This window comes from Staurois parvus, unplaced genomic scaffold, assembly GCF_062004578.1.
Source record: "Staurois parvus isolate SC_StPar_1 unplaced genomic scaffold, SC_StPar_1.0 ptg001661l, whole genome shotgun sequence".
Lineage (NCBI taxonomy): Eukaryota > Metazoa > Chordata > Amphibia > Anura > Ranidae > Staurois > Staurois parvus.
The window spans coordinates 37,659-58,158 of record NW_028319457.1 but is presented as its reverse complement, the minus strand read 5'-3'; the positions used below and the strand labels follow the sequence as shown (position 1 = coordinate 58,158).

Below are 20,500 nucleotides of genomic sequence, written 5' to 3'. Positions count from 1 at the left end.
ACAAGGCGCAGTGCTACTCGCCCATGAAGCCATAAGCTGTCACAGCCGGGTGCCCACACTTAAGATGCCGGGGAGAGATGACGGCCAGTGAAACCGGCTGCGGTGAGACCGCTGGATCTAGGGGCAGGTGAGGACATCGCTGGATCGAGGGGCAGGTGAGGACGCCGCTGGATCGAGTGGCAGGTGAGGACGCCGCTGGATCGAGTGGCAGGTGAGGACGTCGCTGGATCGAGGGGCAGGTGAGGACACCGCTGGATCGAGGGGCAGGTGAGGACGCCGCTGGATCGAGGGGCAGGCGAGGACGCCGCTGGATCGAGGGGCAGGCGAGGACGCCGCTGGATCGAGGGGCAGGCGAGGACGCCGCTGGATCGAGGGGCAGGCGAGGACGCCGCTGGATCGAGGGGCAGGCGAGGACGCCGCTGGATCGAGGGGCAGGCGAGGACATCGCTGGATCGAGGGGCAGGCGAGGACGCCGCTGGATCGAGGGGCAGGCGAGGACGCCGCTGGATCGAGGGGCAGGCGAGGACACCGCTGGATCGAGGGGCAGGCGAGGACATCGCTGGATCGAGGGGCAGGCGAGGACATCGCTGGATCGAGGGGCAGGCGAGGACGCCGCTGGATCGAGGGGCAGGCGAGGACGCCGCTGGATCGAGGGGCAGGCGAGGACGCCGCTGGATCGAGGGGCAGGCGAGGACGCCGCTGGATCGAGGGGCAGGCGAGGACGCCGCTGGATCGAGGGGCAGCTAAGTGGCTGTTTTTTTAAAAGTCAGCAGCTACAGTTTTTTTAGCTGCTGATTTTTTTATTTTTTTTATTTTGACTGGAGCTCTGCTTTAAAGGGCTGAAGAGAGTAAGTAAAGTCAGTAAAGAGGACCTGTCACGGACCTATGGTATTGATTTTTAAAAAAAAAAAAATTAAAGATACAGTGCAAAAAAAAAAAACAAACAAAAACCCATCAAAACATTTTTTTGCAAGTGCCCCTGTCCCCTTCTGCTCGTTCGCAAAGGCGGATGGATGTGTTGATGCGTAAAAAGCTATCGCACCACATGTGTGAGGTATCAACGCGAATGTCCGATTGAGAGCAATAATTCTGGCACCTGTGTAAATCTAAAGTGGTAACTTGGAAAGGCTTTTGAATCGTCGCCTATAGATAAAAATATTGTACGTAGTGTGTCACCTTAACACGGCAATTTGTAAAGCCTTGCATGTTTGGTATTTATTTACTTGGCGTAACATCATCTTTTATATTTTACCAAACAATTGGGTATTTTATTGTGTTTTTGTTCATCAACCACCTCCCATCCGGCCCATGCATATAAACGGCCAGACGGTGGCAGTGCAGGGTCGGGTGGCATTGTATAAATGGCCTCCCCGCCCCCTGCTTGTGCGCACTCCCTGGGAGCGCGCAGCACCGCGATCCGATGCCCGCTGTGTCCTCCGGACACAGTGGAACACCGATCGTCGTACGGGACCTCTGTGTGAGGTCCCGATCATGTGATCACTGATTGGCCAATCGGTGATCACATGAAGAGTAGTAAGCAAGATGTCACTTCTGACATTGCTTGCTACGTGTTAAATCTCTGAATGATCACAGAGATCACATGGTACAGGGCCATTCACTACAGCCTTGTACCATGTGACAAGCTGTGACCAATCACAGCTCACACAGTAGTTCTCAATGGCTGCAAGAATGCAACCAGAGAGGAGGAGAAATTTATTTATTTATTTTATTTATTACAGGTACTTATATAGCACCATCAATTTACACAGCGCTGTACATATATATTGTACATTCACATCAGTCCCCGCCCCCGAGGAGCGTACAATCTAAGGTCATATACAAGGGCCAATTTAGACAGGATCCAATTAACCTACCAGCATGTCTTTGGAGTGTGGAAGGAAACTGGAGTACCCGGAGGAAACCCACGCAGGCACAAGGAGAACATGCAAACTCCAGGCAGAAAGTGTCATGGCTGGGATTCGAACCAATGACCCGAGTACTGCCAGGCGGAAGTGCTAACCATTTAGGCGCTGTGAAATGATTGCTTTTACACCCATATAGGCTGTAAAAGCAATCAGTGTAAAAAAAATAAAATAAAAAATCATTACCCCCCACAAGTAGTACAGTGTCACCATGGTGACCCTCAATGCTAGGGTGACAGTGTGTAGAAAAAAAACATAAATAATAATATAAAAATGTAAAAAAAAATTAGAAAAATTATAATTTTTGGTTATAAATTAATTTGGGTTATTTATTTTTTTTACTAAAAAGATAACGGAATACATTTTGGCCAAGATTTATGATGAAATATTATTTATTTGCAAAATTTTATAAGAAAACACTTTTGTTCAAAATTTTTAGACTTTTTCATTTACATAGCAAAAAAAAAAGTCCCAGCGGTGAATAAATCCCACCAAAATAAAGCTTTATCTGTCTCAAAGAAATGCTAAAAAATTCATATGGGTACAGTGTTGCATGACCGCGCAATTGTCATTCAAAGTGTGATAGCTCAAAATTGGCCTGGACTGGAAGGGGGGGAAAGTGTCCGGACTGGAAGGGGGGGAAAGTGTCCGGACTGGAAGGGGGGGAAAGTGTCCGGACTGGAAGGGGGGGAAAGTGTCCGGACTGGAAGGGGGTGAAAGTGTCCGGACTGGAAGGGGGTGAAAGTGTCCGGACTGGAAGGGGGTGAAAGTGTCCGGACTGGAAGGGGGTGAAAGTGTCCGGACTGGAAGGGGGGGAAAGTGTCCGGACTGGAAGGGGGGGAAAGTGTCCGGACTGGAAGGGGGGGGAAAGTGTCCGGACTGGAAGGGGGGGAAAGTGTCCGGACTGGAAGGGGGGGAAAGTGTCCGGACTGGAAGGGGGGGAAAGTGTCCGGACTGGAAGGAGGGGAAAGTGTCCGGACTGGAAGGGGGGAAAGTGTCCGGACTGGAAGGGGGGGAAAGTGTCCGGACTGGAAGGGGGGGAAAGTGTCCGGACTGGAAGGGGGGGAAAGTGTCCGGACTGGAAGGGGGGGAAAGTGTCCGGACTGGAAGGGGGGGAAAGTGTCCGGACTGGAAGGGGGGGAAAAGTGTCCGGACTGGAAGGGGGTGAAAGTGTCCGGACTGGAAGGGGGTGAAAGTGTCCGGACTGGAAGGGGGGGGAAAGTGTCCGGACTGGAAGGGGGGGAAAGTGTCCGGACTGGAAGGGGGGGAAAGTGTCCGGACTGGAAGGGGGTGAAAGTGTCCGGACTGGAAGGGGGTGAAAGCGTCCGGACTGGAAGGGGGTGAAAGCGTCCGGACTGGAAGGGGGTGAAAGCGTCCGGACTGGAAGGGGGTGAAAGCGTCCGGACTGGAAGGGGGGGAAAGCGTCCGGACTGGAAGGGGGTGAAAGCGTCCGGACTGGAAGGGGGGGAAAGCGTCCGGACTGGAAGGGGGGGAAAGCGTCCGGACTGGAAGGGGGGGAAAGCGTCCGGACTGGAAGGGGGGGAAAGCGTCCGGACTGGAAGGGGGTAAAAGCGTCCGGACTGGAAGGGGGGGAAAGCGTCCGGACTGGAAGGGGGTGAAAGCGTCCGGACTGGAAGGGGGTGAAAGTGTCCGGACTGGAAGGGGGGGGAAAGTGTCCGTACTTGAAGTGGTTAAAGGGTATTTTTTTTTTTTTAAATTGTGTACGAAAAACTGCTGCGCAAATACCGTGTGACAAAAAAATTGCAACACCCGCCATTTTAATCTCTAGGGCCTCTAGTTTAAAAAAAATATAGAATATTTGGGTGGTTCTAAGTAATTTTCTAGCAAAAATACTGATTTTTACATGTAAACTAAAAAGTGTCAGAAAAATCTGGGTCCTCAAGTGGTTCATAGAAAACTCTGTTCTCTTAATATGTTGGCAAATGTGCAAAACTTTATTTTTTGCCGATTGAGAGAGGCAGGAATTCAGATACAGTTGGGTTATACTGCCGTCTGCTGAAGCTTGGGACACCGGCCAACAGAAGAACCTTAATACAGTCCACAGTATGACCCTCCTCTACCCAGAAATCTTCTGTGCTTTTCCTTTTTTTTTTTTGTTGTAGATTCCTCGTCCATCAATGAAGATTCCTTTCCATGTTTGTGGTTCAGTTTGTCTTTACAATTTTCTGGATCAGCATTTTCTCAGCCTGGCTTTATCCACCCCCCCCCCCCCCCCCGCTAGACTAGATGAGTGGGGCCAGCCCGGAATGTGACCTTCGGACACCAGGCTCTGCATTGTGGCACTTTCCAGCCTTGGGTCTGTTGGTGAGGTGGAGCCCCCCAAGTGTGACCCTGTCTTCGGAGCATCTGGAGCTATCTCCCTGTCTGCACCATTGGGTGTCGCTTCAAATTTCCCACTACCACCAATTTGAGAGCAGAAAGGGTTATTGCTAAGGTCATCTGCTGGGTGGAGGTTCACACACGCTCCACACTCTTTCCCTGAAAGAGGAAGTACCATCCTGATGCTGCCTGCCCATTACCATTGCCCACTTCCAGCCACCTGACCTCATCAGCACCAGCTGCCTTGGGTTTGAGATAACTGAGACCTTGCCTTTCACGTTGGGCCTGCTGTCATTGCTGTTACACGGTCAAAACGTGTCTGCTCAGAAACACACGGGACATTCTACAGGTGACCCTAGCCCACTTTCCCTAGTGGTTCTGAAGGCATCTACTAGTTTCCTCCAAAGCAACCAGTGTCTCTCACTCAGATTCAGTTTCCCTACAATTTTGTCTCTGAGGAGACTGTTTTCGGGGCACCACAGTCACTTGCCGTCACTCCAGGTTTACAGGTCATGTCGAATCTTATTGATGGGTTCTTCCCTGATCAGCATGCTGTCTCTAGCCTTGGGTCTATTGGAGCTTCCACAGCTGCAAAGACTTTCGCATTACATCTACTAATTGTGGCATTCCTCTATATCAGTGGCTTCCAAACTGCGGCCAGGATGGCTGGGTGTGGCCCTTTGCTTGCCTTTATCTGGCCCTTGGAGCACTATTCCATCAACTGACACCAGTGATGGAGCACCATTCCCCCTACTGACACCATCGATGGGGCACTATTCTTATTATTGTTATAGAGTATTTATATAGCGCCAAAGGGTTTGCTCAGCGCTGTACATTAGAATGGGGGACAGAACATGAGACAATACAGTAGCAAAACAATACACAATACATGAGGGTTCGAGGTCCCTGCCCTTTCGAGCTTACAGTCTAGGAGGGAGGGGATGGTGGTACAGGAGGAGATGGCTGTGGGGGATGGAATGAAGTGAGGAGTGGAGGGGATCGGCTGTTGTGAGGGTGGGGTAGGCTTCCCTGAAGAGATGGGTTTTCAGGGTGCGCCTAAAGGTGAGGAGGGTAGGGGACAATCTGATGGATTGGGGTAGTGAGTTCCAGAGGATGGGGGAAGCTCTGGAGAAGTCCTGTAGTCGGGCGTGGGAGGTGGAGACCAGGGAGCTAGAGAGTAGGAGGTCTTGCGAGGAGCGAAGATTACGGGTAGGGTGGTATTTGGGTATCAGGTCGGTGAGGTAGCCTGGGGCAGTTATTAATATCAACAACGGGGGCACTATTCCTCCCATTACAACCAAAGATAGAGCCATGATGCTGGGACATTTTCTACTCCCACTGGCCAGAGTCCAGCCCCTCTAAAGCCTGAAGGATAGTAAACTGGCCCTTTGCTTAGAATGTTTGGAGACCCTTGCTCTTTATAAACAGGAGACACACTGAGGGGTTCTGGACCCCACCCAAAAGTGTGCTGGGAGTGTTCCCAGGTAAAATGGTGGACTATTTCCATTGAGGTTCAACCAGTTTACCACCTAAATACGAGCACCGCCAGTCAGATAGGTGTGCTTACCTTTACATATTCTACTGAAAGGTGTTAGAAATGTAGAATCCTTCCTCAAATCCCAGTTTGTGCTAGTTTGTGATGCCCTCCGCTCTGTGCCGGCAGTGACCAGTGTCGGTGGGTTAATTCCCTCCAAAGGGGTCTCTCCTCAGTTGGAGTGGGCTCTTGTTTATTAGGGCACATGGAAAAATTCTGGAGGCTTGCGCTTCAGTTGTGAAGTTTTATTATAAGCCCCTAAACTCCTATTCCTCATAGGCCTGATGTCCATACAGATGCACAGGGCTCTCTGGTTACAATGCTGGGATACCAGTGACATATCCAAAGCATCTGACTTGGTTGGCCTTTGAGGGATATCGTCTCTTCGGTTCTGTGCTTCACAGTGATCAGTGCCATATTATTGAAGGCCAGACTTTGACCAATGTCATGGAAGGCCAGAATGTGCTCCAGCCACATTGCCGAAGGTCTAGAAGGAAGGTTGGTTGAATATCTCCTTTTTCCTAAATCTAGCTCTGCAGTAAGTGTACTCAGGCCCCCTGAGAATTCAGCAGTCTGCTAATCCCTCTTTATGAAGGTGTACCCCCCCTCACATCTTCAATCTGATTGTGCATCCTGGCTGGGTCCTTGAGTGACCTCCCTCCCTCTCCGGGATTCCAGTGCCCTCAAGCTAATCCCTTGCTTTTGCTGCCCCTTCAATTGCTCCTTCCCCAGTCTGTCTGGGTTTTTCACTCCTTGGGTCCCCTTACCCCAGCCCTTTTGATATTTCAGGTATTGGATCGGTGCTCCATTTGGGCTTCCTCGGGAAGACCCTTTGTTCTTAAGACTTTCATGGCTGCCAGGGTACATTGTACCCCGCACGTTCCTCCCTCTCCCGAGGGGCTCCCTAGCCTACAAGTCGACCAGAGGGTGGAATGATCCAGCCTAAGCTATCCCAGAAAAGGCCTAGATCTGGTGTGCTTTTGCTCCCTTGTCAGGCAGGGAGTCCACCCATTCTCACTCCATTGAGGGAATGTTAGGGTTTGGGCGCAAACCCCCCCCTCAGTATGGTTCCTACCTCTCTGGCTTTGTCCTGGCTTTCTGCAGCTGCCTCCTCTGTGGTTGCAGGTTCGAGCAGGCCTGTGATCCTGTTTCTGTGAATCAGGTTGTCCCTGCCTTTAATCCCTTGTCCTCTTCACATGGCTAGGAGAGTCTCTTTCCTACCATTCCTGGAGTATTCCACTTGCAGGAGTAACTCCATTGCCGGGGGTACCATGTGATCTCTTGGTTATATTTACCTTCACTTTGGGGAACCCCACCTGGACTACGTTTTCTACTAAGGTACCCTATGCTGATGGCAGAGTGTGTCCAGATGATTTTGTGGGGCCTCTTCAAAAGGGGATTGGTCCTTCCTTCCTGGCTGTTCAGCCTCCTAGTGGAAGTCCATGAGATACCTCCCTTGGTCTTGCCCTTGCCCTTATTCAGACCAATGCTCTAAGCACTTCAAGATTTCTGTTCCTCACTCCAAGACCGTTGATTCTTCATTGGGCCTGAGGGATCAGGAGCTTTTGAAAATCATGTCTGTGTTTAAGGGGTAGGCAGGGCCTGGCACTTTTTTTTTTCTGCAGGCCCTAGGGTTTTCTAGGGGTATCTTAGAATGTTTAGCTTTCCTTTCATCCTCTCTGTCCCTAGGCAGTCCACGTCTCACCTCTCTGAAGCCTATGTTGTTGTTTTTTTGTGTTTTTTTCGTGGTGACCCTTGTGCCTTCTGGTGCCCTCTTTCTTCCGGTTTTTTTTGTTGATTTTGTGAGATTAAATTCTTAAGTTCTCTAGTGAGGTCAGAGGTCTCCTCACAAACTAACTCCTCTTTACCTTGTACTATACTGTGCATTCTCTAGTATACCTCGCTTAGCAAGCTTGGTTATGTGGCTAGGCAACTTACCTTAGTCACTTAGTTACCTTCATTGCCTTGACCCTAAGAGGCGGGATAACGGGCCTGTGGCCTTCCCACGTAGACTAGCTGGTCTTTTTACCTAGACCTATCTTTTGTGTTTGTTTCCTTTTTGAACCTGTTCTTCCTGGGGATTATCGCTAATGTTTTGTTCTGCTGACCATATCAAGTTGTTATTGGTAGGTTAATGGTCTACCTCTTTTTGGTGGGTTCTAATTAAACAGTTTCTTTTTACTGACTTGGGTTCAGTGTTCCTTCTGAATATAGTCATCTCTCTCTTATAATGACTTTCTCCATTTTGGCCTTGAGCATCAGATTGATCTTCCATGCTCTCCCCCTAGTCATGTTTTTAGCTTTTTCTGTCTGGTAGGGGTTCCACCTCATCCATCCAGGTTTGGGTGATGGTCCTTCAGACCGCTCCTAGGCTGCAGGTTGCCCCCAGCTCCCCTAGTGAGGCCTGTGGTTTTTCTTTTCTGTGTTGCTCATCCCTCAGCTGGTTTTTGGAGGTCCAGACTGTATCTGAATTCCTGTATCCCTCAGCAGACGAGAAAGAAAATGGGCTTTCCTTACCTGCCGTAAATCATTTTTCTTGGATTCCCTTGAGGGACACAAGTTCCAATCCTTTGTGTTTTCGTTTTTGCCCTTAGTACTGCTTTACTACAAAACTGGGGCATGCTGGGTTTTTCTTTTCATTCATTGAAGGATGCAGCCATAGTTCGTGACAGATGGGTTTGATATAGCCACCAACAGGAGCAGGACGCCAGGTGCAACTAAACTAGAAACACACCCATGGGGAAGCTGCCTGGAGGTGGCCAAACCCCCCATCTGCAGCAAGGAGTTCAGTTTTCACAGCTTTCTAGATCCTAGTTTTTGCTGGTTTCTTTTCAATTTTTGGAGTTTTGCAAGGTGGCCATTTGTTCCCTTTTTCACCGAGTACCAAGTAAGGTTGACATGGCTGCCTCCGCAGATGCCAGCTTTGCTCAGAAAGTTTCAAGTGGCAGTTTGAGTTCTGCTGGTTTGCTGTTCCCTTCTCTGCTGTTGTTTTCTGTTTATGGGCCCACCCTTCTTCTTTCTGGCATTGCTTTGGACTTCCCATCTGCCATGAAGTATGGCTGTGTCCTTCAATGAACAAAAGATAAAATGGGATTCCTATCTTTTTTATGTTCATTGAAGGACACGGCACCCGCCCAGTCTTCTTTTGGCTGTCTCACTGGGTATATCCTATACTCTGGGCCGAGACAAGGGGTGGGCAGAAGGGGCAACTGCCCTGGGCACAGTGAAGCAAAGGGGGCAAAGAATAGATGCAGTGGTACTCCCATTCTACAGCATGTATTAATAATGGGGGAGGGGGGTGCAATTCTGGATCCTTGCCCTGGGAGCTGGATGACCCTGTCCAGGTACTGCCTCTAATGCTGGTACTGCCTCTAATGCTGGTACTGCTGACAACTAGCTACCCCCTGGGTGTGCTTTTAGTTTAGGCGCACCTAGCATCCTGCTCCTGTGGGTGGCGACATCAAACCTATGCGTCATGAATTATGGCTGTGTCCTTCAATGAACTAAGAGAAAAGGTTTTACAGAAGGTGAGTACAAAAATCCCATTTTCTGGTTTTGCCCGGGTCAAATCCTCCTGTAGGTGGCAGGATAACCAGATTGAATCTCTGTGTCCTTCAGTTGATGTCACCTTGCATGGGATCTCTGTCAGAACCAACATAGTGGTCACATGATCAGGAGGCACTGTGATTGGCTGGTCGGGATTGTGAGCTAGCAGCTGTGCAAAGTGGTATCTCCTGGCTCTCAAAGGGGAGAATATTTATTGTGTGTCCTCAGCACAGAGTATCGGTCCCGGGAACCCTCATAAACAGATGAACTTCATAGAATTTCGGTTATATAAAAAAAATCGGACCCTTGTTATCCAATGACCAGCCTCCGAGATCCCGAAATACAGGATGATGCCAGAATGGCAGATATTCATTGACCTTTATTCCATGAAGGGCATAAAATGTTTTTGTTTTGGACTTAGTGCTGAACTCCGGGAACAAAACTTTCTAGATTCATCAATAGCCACTTCAATCTGTATGCACCAAATACTTTTGAAAACCCAGTTATTACATGTAAAAGTAGCAGTCACATTATCACCATGCTGTACATAGCCTGAGCAGAGCTGTGGGAGGGGCCTGACAGGCTCCACCCACTACATCCTACAAGAGGGGGCGGAGACATGTCCTGTCCCCCTGCACAAGGAGAGAGCATAGCTGTGGGAAGGGCTCAGCAAGCTCCACCCTCTGCACTACAGGCTGCCTGCAGGAAAGTGTGTGGGGGAGGGGAGACAAGACGAGTCACCCAGCACAAGCAGAGAGATCAGCTGTGGGAAGGGCCTATTTGACTCCACCCATTGCAGAAAACTACAGGAGGGGTGGAGACCACACCAGTCACCCTGCACAAAGAGAGTAGATCTATGGGAGGGGTCTATCAGACTCCACCCACTACAGAAAATGACAGGAAGGGGGAAGCAACAAGACCAGTCACCCTGCACAAGGACAGAGAGCATAGTTGTGGGAGGGGTTTAGCAGACCCCACCCTCTGCAGAAAATCACAGGAGGGGGCAGAGACAAGAATGCTCTCTGCACAAGGAGAGAGAGCAGAGCTGTGGGAGGGGTCTATCGGACCACACCCACTACAAAATAACTACAGGAGGGGGCGGAGACAAGATCGGTCCCTCTGCACAAGGAGAGCAGAGCTGTGGGAGGGGTCTACTGGACCCCACCCACTACAAAATAACTACAGGACGGGGCGGAGACGAGACCGGTCCCTCTGCACAAGGAGAGAGAGCAGAGCTGTGGGAGGGGTCTACCGGACCCCACCCACTACAAAATAACTACGGGGCAGAGACAAGACCGGTCCCTCTGCACAAGGAGAGAGCAGAGCTGTGGGAGGGGTCTACCAGACCCCACCCACTACAGAAAATGACAGGGGGGGCGGAGACTAGACCAGTCCCCCTGCACAAAGAGAGAGCAGCAGTGGGCGGTCTTTATTCCAGGAAGTCTCCCCCCTGGATGATGGCTCAGATCTGGAAGAAATACCCAGAGATCTCCGAGATTCCAGAAGAAGTCACATGACCGATGGATGTAGAGAAGGTTTCCATCTCCCGGAGTTCAGCTTTAGGTCCACTTGTATTATTAGTAGTCTATATAATCATCTGCTGCTCAGTATCTCCGTAACCAACTTTCCCGGCTGTCCATTTGCTCGCCCGCAGAGTAACGCAATGTAAATACAAGAGGATTGGCTGCCCCTGGCAGGGTCCCTTCCACGAGCTGACCGTGCACGAGTCCGAGTGTTCCCACCCCTCCAAAACCGGTAACGAGCTGATGGAGATCCTGGACGAGATGGACCAAAGCCACAAGAAGGAGATGCAATTGTACAACAGCATCTTTGGCCTGCTGAGCTTCGAGAAGATCGGTTACACAGGTAAGGGCCGACCCGGCCGCTCCATTGGCCTGTGAGAGTTGCTAGTGTCTGTTGGGGGCTGTCGGTGGAGAGACGATACACAGCCGTTCTTTGTGCATGTCACTCTTTTGCTTTGTAGGTGTCGGTAGAGGATGTAGTTGTCATTCTGCAGCTGAGAATCTGAAGAGCGGGGGTTACCATGTGGGTTGTCCAGCCATCTCCCCCCTCCATCCCCCAACCAATCATGTGTTTCTGTAGGGTAAGTGTCACCAAGGACATGAAGAGGGGCAGCTGTCACTGCGAATTAGCTGCTGATCTTTATGAACTGACCCGCCTCTGATCGGTCTCCTTGATGGCACGTGACTCCATACGCACTTGCCCGTTCCTCTTCCTGGTGGGAGGAGCCGCGTGCGTCCGTATATGTCTTTCTTTGATGTTGAGAAGCAGGTTTCAGAAGAAGATGAAGATGCACTCGGGCCCCACTTATGCAGGGAAAGCCTTCCCTTCCCCCCCCCTCCCTTGGATTACCGATGTCCCTCAGCTTTCTGGTGGAAGGTAAGTCACCAATCTTACTTTGTGCTCCGGAAGCGGTTAAAGCGCCTGGATGTGTGTGAATCTCGGGTACGTACAGAACTCCTACAAAGGCAGAAGATGGCGGTCCTAGCGGGAGCCCACAAGCCGCCTTTGTTCTTCTTTCCCTTCTCTCTTCTAGCTCTCCCGCCATTTTCTCTTTCTTCCTCTCTAAACTATTTACAGCCCTGTTCTGTCTGGGTAAAACGTTTAGTGACGGCTCTCGGGTTTTTGTTTTTTTTTTTTTTTCCATTCTGGTGATCGGGAGGGGGGTTGAGGAAGGGTGCGATGAGAAGTCGTATCCCTGACCAGGTAAGTACATGACCTTGAAAATTGATCGTGTGTTCACCGTGTTGTTTTCTCATTGTGAATGACATTTATTAATGTTGCCTTCTCCTCCATCAGGATGGACTTTTGTTTATTTTAATAGTCGTATAAAGGAGGTGAGAGTTTTGTATATAGCGGAAGCACATTGGTCTCTTCCTGTCTGAAATAAACATTTCTTCAGCCATGTGTTGATTGCTTTTGTTAACTTCATGCCCGGGTCACGGCACCAAAAAATGTTGTGATTTTCATATAAACAGTGGGAAAAGGATGTCCTAAAAGGTTCCTCATGATGTGAGATGTTTCTTGTATTGTGCAATGTGTTCTCTGAATCTGGGAGAACGTTCCGGTATTGTATCAATCATGAACCTGTTTTTTTATTTTTATTTTTTTTTTTTAGCTTTGTATGATTTTGGAATAAACTTTTATTCTCTGAAATGGATATCTCTCCGTGTGTTCTTAAAAAAAAATGCAATCTGAAAGAATACGATGATGTTTTTGCCTTTTTTGCAATGTTGGTTTTCGATACAGAGTGTGAATTTTTCTTCATTAAAATTGAAGGCGGATTGTAGGAACCCATGTAAGAGATGGTATGTGCTCTCCTGCTCCTAGCGCTAGGCTTGTAGAGATGGTCAATCAAGATCAGTTCTGTGAATTCCGGCAAAGACTAAAACTCGTGGACTTTGAGGAACCTCCAGCAGACATTTGATACTGAGTATCAGGGAAAGCAATGATGTCGTAGAGTCTTGAAGCCACATTGAATAATTTTAGTCTTTAACGTTTGACAAGTACCTGAAGAGCAAAGTTTATTTAGCAGTCATGACAACAATCGAGTTTGTCTGCAGGGCAGGGGCATGGCTCAATCTCAAGTATCCGCCCAGTGCTGTGACATTCCTTTTTCGAGATTGGCAGCTAGACTTCAGCTAGGGGCTATAGCCAAGCAGGCTCTTCAGGGCTGGGCGGAGAGGTGGGGACAGCCTTTGGATCTACAGGAAGCCATGCTGACGCATGGCTTGTGATGTGAAAGTAAAGAAGAGAGGTCACAATCTGACTACGCTACCTTGGATCTGTATCCATGGATAGAGTGGTCAGAGGGTTACAGGAAGCCCTGCAACATGAAGGGGACTGGGGCAGGATTACAAGGTATTTAGTCTTCAGTGCTCTCTCACAACCAATAAAAGGCAGCATTATACATAGAAGGAAGGTAAGAAGAATGCAAAATGTCAATTTAATGGTGTGGGTTAACACAATTTATTGGTCACGTAGGCCTTGTCTGTATGGGACCAAGTACGTCTTTTGTTTGACACGCAATTTACTGCATGTGTTGAGCAACCTTTATCTCCCTTTCCCCTTTTTAAGAGGTAAAAAGATATAAAAGATCCCTTTAGGAGGCAAACCAGTGCTGAAGCGGCCACTGACCGGTCAACGGTAACAGGTAAAGTGGTGTCGTTGGGGGAATGTGAAACGACCTCTTCACCCAATAATTTTCTTTTTTCTTTTTTTTTTTCCCTTCCTCCCCATTCTCGTAGAAGTCCAGTTTCGACCCTACAGAACAGATGACTTCATTACCCGTCTGTACTACGAGACACCACGCTTCACAGTTCTCAACCAGACCTGGGTTCTGAAGGCTCGCGTCAACGATTCAGAAAGGAACCCCAACTTGTCTTGCAAGAGAACCCTCTCCTTCCAACTCATCCTAAAAAGCAAGGTCAATTCTCCTATGGAATGCTCCTTTCTGCTGCTCAAAGGTCCCTACGACGATGTCAAAATTCACCCAGTCATCTACCACTTTGTCTTCACCAACGAGAATAATGAGACTGAGTACGTGCCCCTACCCATCATAGACTCTGTGGAATGTAACAAACTTCTGGCTGCAAAGAACATCAATCTACGACTCTTTATATTCCAGATTCAGAAGTGAAGGGTGGTCATCTGCAGAACCATACTTACCTCATCTAGTTCCCTGACTCCAGCCCAACTCTTCCTCCTCCAGTAGACATGGCTGCCGCTAATTGGCAGGTGAGGGTGGAGAGCCCAACTCTTCCCCCTCCAGTAGACATGGCTGCCGTTCATTGGCAGGGGAGGGTAGAGAGCCCAACTCTTCCCCCTCCAGTAGACATGGCAGATGAGGGTGGAGAGCTCAACTCTTCCCCCTCCAGTAGACATGGCAGATGAGGGTGGAGAGCTCAACTCTTCCCCCTCCAGTTGACATGGCAGATGAGGGTGGAGAGCTCAACTCTTCCCCCTCCAGTAGACATGGCTGCCGCTCATTGGCAGGGGAGGGTGGAGAGTCCAACTCTTCCCCCTCCAGTAGGCATGGCAGGTGAGGTTGGAGAGTTCAACTCTTCCCCCTCCAGTAGACATGGCTGCCATTCCCCTTGGCAGGGGAGGGTGGATAGTTGTGCAGGATCCTTGTTGTTTGTTTTAATTAGTTTGCTTTTAATTTTTGTAGTTTGCATGTGTAGATTAGAGATGAGCTCCACTTTCAGCCTTGGGTATACACCATGGACACCTGGACATTTACTACCACTTCAGCCTGTCCACGTCCTGTTTTCTGGGTGTCTAAGCTGTTTGATTTCTAGTTTCTGTTTCTCTTCTCTGTTCTCCTCCAGGATTTTATCTGATTTTGTTTATTTTTAAGATTATTTTTATGTAGTTGAAGTAGCCCATTTAGGAACTGAAGATATCTTTGCAGGAGGTAGGAAACCCTTTAAGTTGGTCTCTATCACATAGCTGGAAAAATTCTACTTAATCTTTATGAACGCTTCCTGCCCAATTCCTGTCACGGTTTCCTTTCACGTTTGATAATCTAGCGGAATTGAGCTTTGATAGTAGCAGAGACTGTTCCACTGCTGGCGGGGTCTCCTCTGTGTGCAGAATGCTCCTATGGAAAGTTGAAGGATCTTCTCAAGCTTTAATCCCTCTCCCTTTATATATGGCTCTGGGTATTGGTGGATACTCCAGCTTGAGCGTCTGACCCCCATGTAGCATTATAATCCAAGCACATCATTCATCAAAGCAGCAAAGCCACAGAACTGGAAAGTGAGTAGATCACTGGCCACTTCTTATTGCCCGTTTGGTTGAGGCAATAAGGGGATGTTCCCAAGTCCTTCACAAAGCTTCGTAGATGACTGATGAGTAGCATTGTGTGCGTGAAGGTTCCTGAATGTTGGTAAATGCTGCACTAATGTTACCCTTCACTATTATTAACCTACCTCTTGGCTTCATTCACTGGTAGATCACTTTGAGTGACAGTAATCACATTATTCACTGGATTTGAATGGCTTTACTGTCTAGATGAGTGGTCTCCAAACTGTGGTCCGGAGGCCAGATGTGGCCCTTTTGCTTGCCTTTATCTGGCCCTTGGAGCACTCTTTCTCCAACTGACACTATTGATGGGGCACTACTTTTCCCACCAATGATGGGCACAGTCTGGCCCCCCCAAAGCCTGAAGGTCTGTAAACTGACCCTTTGCTTAGAAAGTCTGGAGACTCTTGGGTCTAGATCAGCCTCTCCCAACCAGAGCTGTGTGAAACCTGAGGGTTTCTCCAGAGGTTGCTAGGAATTCCTCTCGGATAAGTAGCCACTAACACTAATGATGTTTTCAGTAAGGGGAACTCTTCCTACTGACTACAAATGTAACTATCAACTTTCCTGCTAACCAACACATCAATGTACTGTGAGATGTAGATCTCATTTTTAGCAGGGGTTCCGGAACACCAGAAAATGATTTCAAGGGTCCTTTGTGTAAAAGGGTTGAGAAAGGCTGGTCTAGCTTTTTGGAAATCGGAGAACTTCATTGCCTCTGATTGGCCATCTATTATCCTGTGTGATGATTGGAGAGGAGACTTTATAATCCGTGTCATTATAAAGGCATGTTGAAGCTTCAGCTGCGTTCTTATTGGCCTGGAACCTGAGAGCTGCTCTGGGTCATGGCGATGGTTAGAAAGACATACGGTCTGCTTTGGGGTTGGAGCTCAGACAATGACGGATGATCTGCAGGGCCCAGAGCTGCCTGATTTGCGAAGTACTACTAGCATAAGTGGGGACTGTGTGATCCATCCATGATATGTGATTCTGAACACCAATTTCACAAGAATAGGACTAGACTCCTCCCAAGTGCAGATGATGTTCAGCATCACATAAACTTAGATGTCTCATTGACCCCATCCAATAGTAATACCGCAGGACTGGTAGACTGGACTGATCTGGTCACTGTGCTAAATGGGACATTCAGAATGTGGCATTGTAGGCCAGTTGCTTGTAAACCGTTTTACATTCTGAAGCTCTGGTTTAAAGCAGACTGCATCAGTTGTATACGCTAATCTGAAAGTGCAAGAATGTATTACTCCTCAGGGTGAGACTGTACCTTCCATCTTATTTCAGCACCATCAGGCATCATCTAGAGTTGTCACCTGCTTTCCAGAATACGATACTGGCCCAGGGAGCAGTCTTGTAAAGTCTGATGCTTGTTCCGTAGCCTTTATGTTCTTGGCTTTGTGTACACATTACTGCCATTCACTCATCTGCTTCCTCAAACTCTTTGACCAGCCAGGGTAACAATCCATCACATTCACACAGCATCCTCCCGCTTACTGCTTCCCACCCTGGGACCAGCCAGTTTAACAATCCATCACATTCACACGGCAAAATCTCTAAGTGGTTACTCTGTGACCAGCCAGGGTAACAATCCATTACATTCACACAGCTCACTGCCCTTTACTGGCTTCCACCCTGTGACCAGCCAGTATAACAATTCTATCACATTCACACAGCGCCCTCCTCCCTCCCAGCGACCAGCCAATTTAACAATATATCACATTTACATAGCACAATGCCTCTGATGTCTCTCACCCTATGACCAGCCATTGCAACAATCCACCACACTTCCTCTGCTTCCCCTCACTGTGGCCAGCCAAAGTTACAGTTCATCACATTCACAGAGCACATTTCCTTTGCTTCCTCTCACTCTGTGACCAAGCTGTGTAACAATCCACCACATTCACATAGCACACTTCCTCTGCTTCCCCTCACCCTGCGAACAGCCAGTGTTACAGTCCATCACATTCACAGAGCACATTTCCTGTGCTGCCTTCCACTCTGTAACCAGCCAATGTAACAATGTATCATATTCACATTGTACACTCCTGATATCTCACCCTTTGACCAGCCAAAGTAACAGTCCACCACATTCACATAGCACACTCAATCTGCTGTCTTTCACCTTGTGACCAGCCAATGTGACAATCCACCACATTTGCAGAGCACATGTCCTTTGCTGCCTTCCACTCTTTAAGCGGCCCAGTGTAAAAATCCACCACATTCACATAGCACACTCCTGCTACCTCCCACCCTCTGACCAGCCAATGTAACAATCCACCACATTCACATAGCACACTCCCTCTGCTGCCTTCCACCTTGTAACCAGCCACTGTAACAATCCAGCACATTCATATAGCACACTTCCTTTGCTTCCTCCACTCTGACCAGCCAATGTTACAGTCCACCACATTCGCATAGCACACTTCCTCTTGCCTTCCACTCTGTGACCATCCAATGTAACAATCCATCATGTTTATATTGCACGCTCCTGATGTCTCTCACCCTGCGACCAGCCAATGTGACAATCCACCCCATTCGCACAGCACATTTCCTTTGCTGCCTTCCACTCTTTGACCAGCCAGTGTAGCAATCCACCACATTCACATAGCACACTCCCTCTGCTGCCTTCCACCCTGTGACCAGCCAGTGTGACCATCCATCACATTTACATGTCATGCTTCCTCCTCTCACCCTGGGACCAGCCAGTGTAAAAATCCATCACAGCTGTACATCTGTTAGTCCCGTGGTGCTGTAAACGGTCAGGTCAGCTGTTTCTTCATGCGGACTTCTGATAGGTCCACTCCCAGCTCTCAGAATCGATGGTATGAATTGAAGACGTGGCTTCTCTGCCCGCTGGCCAGACGGTGACTTTGCTGCTTTGAAGTGTTGGGATGGGGGTTGGGGATAGAATATTTGGCAATGTGATGAAGTTCTAGGCTCTGTTCCCACAGTGTGTATGAGGGGGGATCTTGTTCTAGACCCTATTCCCACAATGTGTATGAGGGGGGGGGGGGGGGGTCTTGTTCTAGGCTCTGTTCTCACTGTGTATGAGGGAGGATCTTGTTCTAGACTGTTTCCACAGTGTGTATGAGGGGGGATCTTGTTCTAGACTCTGTTCTCACTGTGTATGAGGGAGGATCTTGTTCTAGACTCTGTTCCCACAGTGTGTATGAGGGGGGATCTTGTTCTAGACTCTATTCCCACAGTGTGTATGGGGGGGGATCTTGTTCTAGACTCTGTTCCCACAGTGTGTATGAGGAAGGATCTTGTTCTAGACTCTGTTTCCACAGTGTGTATGAGGGGGGATCTTGTTCTAGACTCTATTCCCACAGTGTGTATGGGGGGGGGGATCTTGTTCTAGACTCTGTTCCCACAGTGTGTATGAGGGGGGATCTTGTTCTAGACTCTGTTCCCATAGTGTGTATGAGGGGGATCTTGTTCTAGACCCTATTCCCACAATGTGTATGAGGGGGGATCTTGTTCTAGACTCTGTTCCCACAGTGTGTATTAATGGGGGATCTTGTTCTAGACTCTGTTCCCACAGTGTGTATGAGGGGGGATCTTGTTCTAGACTCTGTTCCCACAGTGTATGAGGGGGGATCTTGTTCTAGACTCTATTCCCACAGTGTGTATGGGGGGGGATCTTGTTCTAGACTCTGTTCCCACAGTGTGTATGAGGAAGGATCTTGTTCTAGACTCTGTTTCCACAGTGTGTATGAGGGGGGATCTTGTTCTAGACTCTATTCCCACAGTGTGTATGGGGGGGGGATCTTGTTCTAGACTCTGTTCCCACAGTGTGTATGAGGGGGGATCTTGTTCTAGACTCTGTTCCCATAGTGTGTATGAGGGGGATCTTGTTCTAGACCCTATTCCCACAATGTGTATGAGGGGGGATCTTGTTCTAGACTCTGTTCCCACAGTGTGTATTAATGGGGGATCTTGTTCTAGACTCTGTTCCCACAGTGTGTATGAGGGGGGATCTTGTTCTAGACTCTGTTCCCACAGTGTATGAGGGGGGATCTTGTTCTAGACTCTGTTCCCACAATGTGTATGAGGGGGGATCTTGTTCTAGACTCTGTTCCCACAGTGTGTATGAGGGGGGATCTTGTTCTATGGAGGTCTGAGCTCCGATATTTCTGTATATCACAAGAACGCTCCCCGACCACACGGCGCCGCGGCCGATGGAAACCCAGAGCCGAATCATAAGCCGGACAGCTCTGAAGGCAGAATCTGAGCCTCGCTTCGCGATACGTCTGTGTATGTTTTGTTTTGTTTTTCGCTAATAAATGAATGAATTGGTTCCTGCAGCCCAGAACTGCTGTGGTGTGATTTGTGTGTGGAGTCCATGAATGTCTCAGCATAGTCCACGTCTCCGGTACCACTGAAGTCCACCGGTGTCACCAGCTGCTGGTGCTTCTCTGGGATCTGCTCCACTCTGCAAACCAGTCCACATACCATGATAGGAGGCCACTGATCCACTGGGCACAAGACCGGTTTGCTGGCTTGGCATTGTTGAGGTCCCTCCACCTCCCTCCACCCAGCTCCTCTACTGACGCATTTTGCCCTCTACTAGAGCTTGATCATAGAGTTCAACGATCAGAGAGAGGAGCTTTTACCTCCCAAACATCCAGGATGCTTCTGGATTGGCCTAGGATTTCAACAAAATCCTGCCATCTCGCAGATCCGGGCTGTTTCCCAGAGCCAGAGCGAGTTGTCCTGGGGGGGGGGGGGGGGATTTGGGGAGAAGAAATTTTGTAAGGGCGGGGGATTTGTGTTGGGTCAGTTGATAAGGGGGGAGGTGGAGCATAGGGGAAGGATTTGTGCTAAAGGGGAATGGGGGGGGGGGATTTGTGTTGGGTCAGTTGATAAGGGGGAGGTGGAGCATAAGGGAAGGATTTGTGCTAGAAGGAGAATGGGGGGGGGGATTTGTGTTGGGTCAGTTGATATGGGGGGAGGTGGAGCATAGGGGAAGGATTTGTGCTAAAGGGGAATGGGGGGGGGGGGGGATTTGTGTTGGCTCAGTTGATCTGGGGGGAGGTGGAGTATAGGAGAAGGATTTATGCTAGAAGGGGAATGGGGGGGGGGGATTGTACTGGGTCAGTTGATATGGGGGGAGGTGGAGTATAGGGGAAGGATTTGTGCTAGAAGGAGAATGGGGGGGGGGGATTTTTGCTGGGTCAGTTGATATTGGAGGTGGAGTATAGGGGAAGGATTTGTGGTAGAAGGGGAATGGGGGGGGGGATTGTACTGGGTCAGTTGATATGGGGGGAGGTGGAGTATAGGGGAAGGATTTGTGCTAGAAGGAGAATGGGGGGGG

At 49.1% G+C, this 20,500-nt stretch overlaps 1 protein-coding gene across 1 annotated transcript; it reads left to right on the top strand.

Annotated features, from left to right (window-relative positions):
• The first annotated feature begins 10,964 nt into the window (after window positions 1-10,964).
• Window positions 10,965-19,490, top strand: ZFTRAF1 (zinc finger TRAF-type and ring finger containing 1). Its single transcript, XM_089663323.1, has 2 exons — window positions 10,965-11,208; window positions 13,611-19,490. The coding sequence occupies exons 1-2, from the start codon at window positions 11,109-11,111 to the stop codon at window positions 14,000-14,002; spliced, it is 492 nt and encodes a 163-aa protein (XP_089519449.1). The 5' UTR covers window positions 10,965-11,108; the 3' UTR covers window positions 14,003-19,490.
• Window positions 19,491-20,500: the final 1,010 nt, after the last annotated feature.